We start from the raw sequence: 9,616 nt of genomic DNA, 5'->3' as shown, positions 1-9,616 counted from the left end.
GTTTCTCATTTTATGCTGGTTGAGGATATTTGTCATGGACTAATTTAAGAAATGTGGGGATTATAAACTCTGTCAATGAAGGAGAGGTTTGTGTTGTTTTCCTCTAACTTTCATTCTTATTAAAGTTCTACTGCATAATACAATCAGATTCTGCCCCCCTTCTGCCCCCACCCCCCTTTAAATGTGTCATTCTTAACAGTCTTACAGGTTGTGAAGTTCAGCTTTTAGTATCAGGTTTCCATCCTCACCACCGGCAGACAAAAGCAGTTCATAAACCCTGCAGAAATCCCACTCCTACCTTTCATGAGGCTTTCCCCTTGTTCCCTTGGCTACTGTTGTTTTATGGTAACAAGAACATTTAGAGCTAAGAAAAAAACCCACATTTTCTTCATTATTTAATTGAGCTCATCTACCAAGGAGAGCAGAGTCTGCAAAATCATCTGAGCTCAGTGCTCAATTCACACTATACATCCCATCATGGCATCTGTGAAGGATGGCTCAGGAAACCACCCCTTCAAAGGAAAATGTACAAGACATGTCAATGAGAAGTAGGAATGAATTTCAAATACCACAAAGTATTTCCTGCTCAGGAAAGAAACTTCTCCTCATCACTGGAAAATTTTCATTTTCCCATAATAAGGTATTTTGATTTTTTAATTTAGTTGTAGAATTAAACTGAAAGCAAATCTGTGCATGCAATGTGTTTCAACATAATGGCAGGAATACAGAAAAGTATTTTCAAGCCATTTTTAGATCACTGTGCACTGACAGAAAGCTTCCGCAGACTACCTATTGAATAAAGTCCTGCAAAAACAAAAAAATTAAACAGACCCACTTAAGAACTGCATAAAGGGCTGAAACAAAGTTCATTTTTTGTCATGACACTTGGACTGCTGAGGGACTCAAGGCATTTTGTCCCTGCACAAGGGTGAATATTGCTCCCCAAGGAAGCTAAAGGACAAATGAAAACCAGAGAAGTTCTTGTGCAACACCACAGGGTTTTAATGTGAAAGAGAAGCATAGCAGCCAATTACAGAAAGAGCAAGGCAATACAAGGGGAAGCACGTGATGCAGGTATCACGCTCTGGTAGCAGTGCCCAGGACCCAGGGGACAGCCAAGGTGATGGAGGGATGCAGGGGATACCAAGGCTCAGCCATGCAGCCAGGGCACATGGTGGCACGGGGTAGTGGGCTGCTGGGCACACACAGCCTCCTCCTGTCCCCATGCCAGGGCAGCTGACGCATGCTGCTCGTCCCCATGGCTCTTGCTCCATGTCCTTGTGCCACGGTCCTTGCTTCAGGACTGTTGCTGGTTCTGGGCACCATCCTGGGGGCTTTAGAAAGCCCCACAGCTCCCGCGGTGGGACATGCCCCACCTCTGGGCGCCAGGGAGGTAATACCCTGTGCCATAGGAAGAGAAGCCAGAGCTGTAGGACCTCCCACAACTGCCAAAGCCGCTGGACCCATATTGGCCTCCATAGCCCACGGAGCCCACGTCACCCATGTTGTCTCCATAACCTAGGGAACGGCCGTACCCAGAGGAGCCCCCATAGCCTCCCAAACCAAAGGAGCTCCCATAGCCCCGGGAACCCCTATAGCCAGAGGAGCCCCCCAAGCCCAGGGAGCTCCCAGAGCCCCCCAGACCAAAGGACCCCCCATAACTCTGTGTGTTCCCATAACCCAAGGAGCCCCTGTAGCCAGAGGAGCTCCCCAAGCCCAGGGAGCTCCCATAGCCCCGGGAACGCCCATACCCAGAGGAGCCCCCATAGCCTCCCAAACCAAAGGAGCCCCCATAACTCCGCGAACTCCCATAGCCCAATGAACCCCCATAGCCCCCCAGACCAAAGGAGCCCCCATAGCCCTGGGAGCTTTGGGAACTGAAGGAACTCCCCAACCAGGCTGGGCCTGACGATCCCACAACGCTCTCCTGAGGAAAAGAGCTGAGTATTGGGCCCGGGACTGTCACCACAGCCGGCGGCGGGAAGATCACTGCTCTGGAGTCAGGGCATTGCTGCACACACGGCTCATTGTAGCTCTCGGCAATCGGCTGAGGGCAGGTCACCTCGCAGGGTCTGCAGGACTCACTGTAGCAAGACATCCTTCTTGTGATGGCTGAGAGTCTGCAATGCACAGCAGTAGGGAGTTTTAAGTTAAATGAGCAAATACCAGAGCTGGACTGGGAGGACGTGAACCAAGATTATTAAGCAATGACTCTGTGTCTGAAATATCAGAAGTTAACAGGGAAACAGATAAATTTATACATGCTAACAAATAAAACTCATTCTTGTATCAACTCAACTTTTATCCTTTCTTTCTTTTCATCATGATCACCTTTGTAAATAATTTGATGTGAAACAGAGATTCAGTTCTGGATAAGTTAGACAGACAGATCTGTCTGTAGCAACTTGGACTGGCGAGGATGCACTCATAAGGTGTAAGAACCAGTGAAAGAGAAGCTAACAGGAATAGGAGAATATGACTATATGTATTAATTCAAACTTTATGAGGTGTAAGTCACCCCAAGTATTTCTATAGCTTGGAGATCTACTTCCTATCCTAATGCAGTGACTCCTGATGCTGCGCCTGGACAAAAACACATTTTCGGAAGGATACAAAGGACATAAGTCTGTAAAAACACATGCAGGAATCGTCTCTGTGACAAAAGCATTGTTAAAGTAAGTACTAACAGTAGTAGAAAGAATGAGTGAAACTACGCTTACCTTGTTCACTGCAGAGACTGAGACAAGAGAAGTGGATAGAAGGGCTACAGGTGATACGAGCTTTTATATGCTTCTTTAAGCCACCCTTTGTGCCTCTGGTCCTAATTCGTTACAAAATGAACGTGATAGTGGGAGCTTTGATTTTGCCACCTCAGCACTGTCCCTCCCAAATGCTAGTGTGGGTGTGATGCAACTGCTGATGACAATTTTGGGAACTTGCAGCTGAAGGGTTGCCATACAGTCATCGACTGAAAGCCAGAACAAGAGTCATGCGTCATGGTAGTCCCATTTTAATGTTCAAGGTAGTACTTACATGGTCTGGAGCCCTTTTTGGTGCCACATGCACAAACCAGGTGAAGGTCATCCAACATGTGAAGTTTGGCTCTGAGAGGACCCAAGTTCTCCTTGTGGCTGGCTAGGGATATATAAATGTTGTTATACAGCAGAGCAAAGAGCTGACACGATGCAGGTGCACTCCTGATGGGATATCACTATTGCTAGTAACAGCATGAAAGCAGTAAGCCCTGGAAAAGTTTTTAGCTTGTGCTCTAAGCTTTCCATTTTACCTACAATTAACCCAGGCAGGGAGAGCAAAAAACAGATGCAGGCACCTGTCAGTGCAGGTGAATGATACAGTCCCATCATACAGGGGAATGATACAGTCCCATCATCACTAGCAATATTAACTACAACCCAAGTGGAGCTAGCATCGGTCCATTGAAACCTCTCCCAACATCCTTCTCTCAAGTCTTCTGAGAAAATTCAGATGACACTAGGTTAACAGAGGAATGGCTGGGCTAAGTGACACCTTCAAAGAGGCAGAAAAGGCCTTACTGATATAGCCAGAACTGTTGACAGGGTCTCTGTCTAAAGTTAATAACAAACATTTCAAAATTTCATTTGAAATCTCTACTTCTAGAAGTTCAGTTAAAAATTCATTTAAAAACAATCCTAATTTTCTTCCCCCCCACCTGTGAAGTACTGACCACTTAAGAAAAAGTGGGAAATTAAAGTAGTATTAAAAAGGAGATATTTTAATGGGATAAGTCTGTGGCACCATAGAGTTATTTGCAAATCTGTTGTTTTCTAATTTTACAATATTGCAAAAGATAGGCTATAAACTACCTCTCAATTGTAAGATAGCTGTGCCTTTGAAGTGTCATCAGGATTTGCTGATAATAATGACAGGCACCTGGAAGATAATGACCTTAAGCTGCTTCACAAATACTCGTTAATACTTAGTGCTCGCAATTTCTGTTATTATCATATTAAATGAAGAAGGGCAGGATTTAGAAGCTCCCTTGTTATGAAACAGCATCGCTTAAAATATATGCCAACCAATGTCACTCCTTTTGATTCTCTTACCAGACTGTGATTTATAACTTCAATGCTTGCAATGATTTGATTTTCATTCATGATATCAAGTTCTTCATTTTACTAAGTATTAATATGTTTGGGGAGATTATGACATGTCCGTGCTACAGCCTATAGATAGTAGTTTCATCTCCCTTTATGAGCCAGTATTTTGCTAATATGCCTGAAATATCTATTGCCTTAAATTCTAGGTCGGGGGGGGAAGAGCCCCATTAAAAATTATCTGAATTTTCAGGCTTAAATGGCTATCTCTCCATGTTCTGAAAAACAAGGGGTCTCAAGCTAATGTCCTAAAATCTCTACTCCTAGACTTTCCAAATCGTTTGCTCTCACTTCTAAATGACCCCCTCTCTTATGCATGAAGCTGTACCTTGTGTACAGCTGTAATGACCCAGAGCGCTTCGTTCACACATCTCTAAATTGATGCTCTTGCACAAGATTTGTGTGCTGATAGTTGCATGTTTGTGTATAACTATAGTACAACACATCAAATATGAATTTTTAGTGGGTGTTTGTAAAGCCTCTTGTTGTTCCTAGGAGGATCTGGAACATCTCTGAAGTGTCACTGCCTCAATGACATTTCAGACAGCAGTAAAAATAACAATGGAATCCACCTTATAATTCATGAGTGATTAATGGTATTTGATCTGCAAATACAGTTGTTAAAACCCCCGTGTTTCTAAACCAGATGCAGATACCCGAAATTCTCCCTTTTCTATTACCTCTCTCCCTCTTTTTATCCAGCTTGCATGTATTTTCATAGTATTCACTTAAATGGCACTATTCGTAAAAGACAGGTAACTTTAATTGATCCTTACTCATCTACCCTAAAAATCAAACTTATTATCTTAAAACTTAAAGTGGAATTAAATAGCAGATGGCCCAATGCTGGTGCTGGGTATTAGATGTCTGAAAGATCTCATCATTCACCAGACCAATGCCCACAAGTTGGTAGTGACATTGTATCACACCTGTTTTTGACGGTGGGGAGTGGCAGTGCAAAGTAAGCAAAATTAAATCCCTCAATGTGAAGGTTGTTTTGTTACTATGTAGGACCTGAGGCACAAAGGGTGTTTCATATCTGTAAGCAGTTTGAGAAATGTATAAAAGCTGTCTCCACTCCAAGCCTCTCTATACACATCTCCTGGCTTATTCTCCTTGGTGAACAGGGTAAGTCTGATTTGGCTCAACCTCTATCCTCCTCAAGCTTTTTTCTGTTGCTGCTAAATTCTACATGATGCTATGGATTGGCAGGTTAGAGAACTGCGGGTGTCTGAAGGTGTGATCCTTAGAACAAAATGGGAAGTTTTACTATGCCACTTTGAATAACCATTTCCCAGGCATTTCAGCTCCAATTCAGGATCTACATGCATTATAAAATCTAAAAATATCAGAGTGATCATGGTATCTACCACCTTGTGGTAGTACTTGCCCCATAAGAGTAAATATTCCTCTTTGGAAGTTGAGTGTTACTGGGGAAGCAATATGAAACTATAGAAATAACTGGCTATATCTGATACTTTTTTTCTTAACTTGCTGTAAATACCTTACCAAACTTCAGTCTGTTTCAGCTGGTCTTAATAAGTTAGATTCATCATACTACAAGCAAGAGCAGTGATATCAAGTGTGGGATTCACCATACGTGACATTAGATGTCTGCATCTGTGCATGACATCTAGGGGATCTTAACCATAAACAGGTGATTTATGTGACCAGATGTAGGTATACTTTACAAAGTAATGAACTCTGGGCTGTCACAATTTCCACTGACTATAAAGCAAGCGCAGGCATCTAGAGTCAGGTCAAAATTTCTGCATGTGAAACCTCCCTACTGCTGTGTATTGCAGACTCTCAGCCATCACAAGAAGGATGTCTTGCTACAGTGAGTCCTGCAGACCCTGCGAGGTGACCTGCCCTCAGCCGATTGCCGAGAGCTACAATGAGCCGTGTGTGCAGCAATGCCCTGACTCCAGAGCAGTGATCTTCCCGCCGCCGGCTGTGGTGACAGTCCCGGGCCCAATACTCAGCTCTTTTCCTCAGGAGAGCGTTGTGGGATCGTCAGGCCCAGCCTGGTTGGGGAGTTCCTTCAGTTCCCAAAGCTCCCAGGGCTATGGGGGCTCCTTTGGTCTGGGGGGCTATGGGGGTTCATTGGGCTATGGGAGCTCGCGGAGTTATGGGGGCTCCTTTGGTTTGGGAGGCTATGGGGGCTCCTCTGGGTATGGGCGTTCCCGGGGCTATGGGAGCTCCCTGGGCTTGGGGAGCTCCTCTGGCTACAGGGGCTCCTTGGGTTATGGGAACTCACAGAGTTATGGGGGCTCCTTTGGTCTGGGGGGCTCTGGGAGCTCCCTGGGCTTGGGGGGCTCCTCTGGCTATAGGGGTTCCCGGGGCTATGGGAGCTCCTTTGGTTTGGGAGGCTATGGGGGCTCCTCTGGGTACGGCCGTTCCCTAGGTTATGGAGACAACATGGGTGACGTGGGCTCCGTGGGCTATGGAGGCCAATATGGGTCCAGCGGCTTTGGCAGTTGTGGGAGGTCCTACAGCTCTGGCTTCTCTTCCTATGGCACAGGGTATTACCTCCCTGGCGCCCAGAGGTGGGGCATGTCCCGCCGCGGGAGCTGTGGGGCTTTCTAAAGCCCCCAGGATGGTGCCCAGAACCAGCAACAGTCCTGAAGCAAGGACCGTGGCACAAGGACATGGAGCAAGAGCCATGGGGACGAGCAGCATGCGTCAGCTGCCCTGGCATGGGGACAGGAGGAGGCTGTGTGTGCCCAGCAGCCCACTACCCCGTGCCACCATGTGCCCTGGCTGCATGGCTGAGCCTTGGTATCCCCTGCATCCCTCCATCACCTTGGCTGTCCCCTGGGTCCTGGGCACTGCTACCAGAGCGTGATACCTGCATCACGTGCTTCCCCTTGTATTGCCTTGATCTTTCTGTAATTGGCTGCTATGCTTCTCTTTCACATTAAAACCCTGTGGTGTTGCACAAGAACTTCTCTGGTTTTCATTTGTCCTTTAGCTTCCTCGGGGAGCAAAAGTCCCTGTTGTGCTGAGTTATCAAACAATCTGCCCTGCTCAATCTCCCTTTAAAATGTGGAATGAAAGTTTAATTGGGATCCTTAAGGCATCAACAGCATTGTGTTAATGAACGTTTGTTTAGCAATTTAGTAGTCATTATCTTCCCCAAGGTTCAGAACAGGCAGGGTAATTGTTATTGCTCTGAGGATTTCTGGTGACAACCCAAAGGGCTGCCAAATCATCACATAAATTAGCAATAAATTACCACGTTAATTGCAGCATTCCTAAACTAGCAAGCCAACAAAGGAAGAATCATACATAGTTTTTTCTTTAATTTGTTGATTTTTAAATGTTCTTCCTGATATTTACTGCCATTCTTTGTTAATGGCAGAATGTTCTTCATAATCTAAAAAGTGAGTATGAAAATAATACCAGAGATTGCTGGGATTTTATGAGCTCCAAGGAATTGGAATGCCAAGAGATGAAATGATATACTGCCTGTAAGACAGCATTAGCTTTCCCACCTCTTCTCCCCCCCCCCGCCCCCCCCCCCTGTTAGCCAGGAATGATTATTTCATATTGTACTTAAAGAAGTGTGACTAAGGGAAAAGATACCCTGTCAAAAAAGGGTATTACTTATTGCTTGCATTTGTCTGTGATTACCTCCTTTCTAATTGCTATGGTATGAGTTAAATGAAGATCTGGCCAGTACTGACAATTTATGCACAGGCAAATTTTTCCCACAGAAGGCTCCGAAGAGGAAGAGAAAGGAAGAACATTGCAAGACACATATTATGATGCACCATACATTTAATGAGTGAGAAGCAGAATTTAAAAAAATGTACAGCATAAGAAAGCAGTAGGGTTGAATATGGATAAGACTAATCATCCATTTCAAGGGAATGCTTTACAGCTGGACACCCAGCTCCTACATGGAACAATAAAAGTTACATTTTTCACCTCATTGATAACAGAGAAAGGCATTAAATCAGAAATGCCAAGCTCCTGCAGTCCCATTAGCTTAGGGAAAAGCTGAGGTTGGTCAGCAAGCATATGGCCACGGTCATGAGCTCAGTCCTGCACCCGGATCATGCCTTTAAGCTTCTGGTTGTTCCTTTGTGGTTTTTTCCCAAGCCTTTATCATGGCCCACACCGGTTGTAACGACGGTAGGACCTCCCATAAAGGCCACCTAGACCTGAATGCCCAAGGCTCCCAAGTCCCAAGGAGCTGCCAGAGGAGATAGGGACCCCCCCAGCATTGAGAGCATCCCCTACAGCTGCAGATGCTGAGGATCCCACCGTGGTATTTTGTGGGAAGGAGCTGAGGATCGGGCCGGGCAGGGTCACCACCACAGGAGAGGGCTGGATCACATATGTCGAGTCCTGGCACTGCCTGACGCAGGGCTCGTTGCAGCTATTCGCCAGCGGGGTTGGGCCACAGGTGGTGGGAGGACACAGGTCGTAGCAGGACATGTCTGCAGGATGGAACTAAGTCTGAAACACAGGGAAGGAGGTAAATACAAGGAAGAAATTGTAATTATAGTCATGTAATTAAGCTGCTGAGATTATGGAGAGTGCAACAAACTAACTAGACACTATGTGCAGAATGGAATAATGTGTTAGTCTTAGGTTGAAAGGAGGCTTCAATGAAACCCAAACTCCTCTACACTACAGAGGACAGCTCAAGGGGTAGCTCTACCTGCTCCTGAGCAGTCTTTGATAGCTCATTTCCCACAACACTCCTCCAGGATGCCTGTAGCCCTGCAATAGGTGGGAAGTGAGGGACAAGGCTTACGATCTCCTGTATGACACAACTAGAAGAAACTTTGCCCACAACAGAGGGAAGAAGAAAAAATTCCTCAGCAGGTAGAAGTGAGGAGCATAACCTGGTAATGTGACACTTACCTGTGAAAGGGAGCTGTTATCCTCCCCATTGATGGGCTTGTCTCTTAGACAGCAAAAGAACAAATATTCTGCCTAATTCTTATTTAATCATCCCCTTTTCTTTGTGCATATTTCCTCTTACATGACTCTTACAGAGAAAGCAGCTTTCTGCCTGTTTCTGAAGGGGAGGGAAATGGAAGTTGACAGTGTCCAAAATCATTTGATAAGTAAATAGAACAGATGGAAGTTTTACTATTGATATTTTAGTTTCAGGTTACTGAGGTGCTGCAATGGAGATCTAGTGCCAAAGTATTCAGAGCATTTTAGAAGGAGACGATTGAAATATTTCTGGTCCCAAAGTGCTTAGGAATGGAGAAGGATTATTTTCATGGTATCCTAGTGCAAGAAGGGATATACTTTCAATATTGTTCAGCACACTTGAAAATTTGAGCCCACTTACTTGTGGGCTACAGAAAAAGCTCTGAGAAAGTCAAAATCTCTGTACAGATTCTCCACATCCACTTCTAGTTGCTGAGCAATTCACACACAGAGATTTGAACATCTTAGAACTGAATGATCCAGTGACACAAATGAAAAATGAGTCTGAAGTCCTGTATCCAGCC

The 9,616-nt window shown here is 45.1% G+C and overlaps 3 protein-coding genes across 3 annotated transcripts; 1 reads left to right on the top strand and 2 right to left on the bottom strand.

The window, feature by feature from the left end:
- Positions 1–1,336: 1,336 nt before the first annotated feature.
- LOC103912587 (scale keratin-like) lies at positions 1,337–2,098 on the bottom strand. The gene has a single exon (XM_009318881.1). The coding sequence runs from the start codon at positions 2,096–2,098 to the stop codon at positions 1,337–1,339; it is 762 nt and encodes a 253-aa protein (XP_009317156.1).
- A 3,865-nt stretch (positions 2,099–5,963) lies between these two features.
- On the top strand, positions 5,964–6,725 carry LOC103912586 (scale keratin-like). The gene has a single exon (XM_009318880.1). It carries the CDS (start codon positions 5,964–5,966, stop codon positions 6,723–6,725), a length of 762 nt encoding a protein of 253 aa, XP_009317155.1.
- Positions 6,726–8,249: 1,524 nt separating this feature from the next.
- On the bottom strand, positions 8,250–8,582 carry LOC103912585 (feather keratin B-4-like). The gene has a single exon (XM_009318878.1). It carries the CDS (start codon positions 8,580–8,582, stop codon positions 8,250–8,252), a length of 333 nt encoding a protein of 110 aa, XP_009317153.1.
- Positions 8,583–9,616: the final 1,034 nt, after the last annotated feature.

The sequence above is a fragment of the Pygoscelis adeliae genome, unplaced genomic scaffold (genome assembly GCF_000699105.1).
Source record: "Pygoscelis adeliae isolate BGI_AS28 unplaced genomic scaffold, ASM69910v1 Scaffold792, whole genome shotgun sequence".
NCBI classification, from domain to species: domain Eukaryota; kingdom Metazoa; phylum Chordata; class Aves; order Sphenisciformes; family Spheniscidae; genus Pygoscelis; species Pygoscelis adeliae.
Note: the sequence above shows the minus strand (reverse complement) of the source record. Positions and strands in the feature narration are given on the sequence as shown.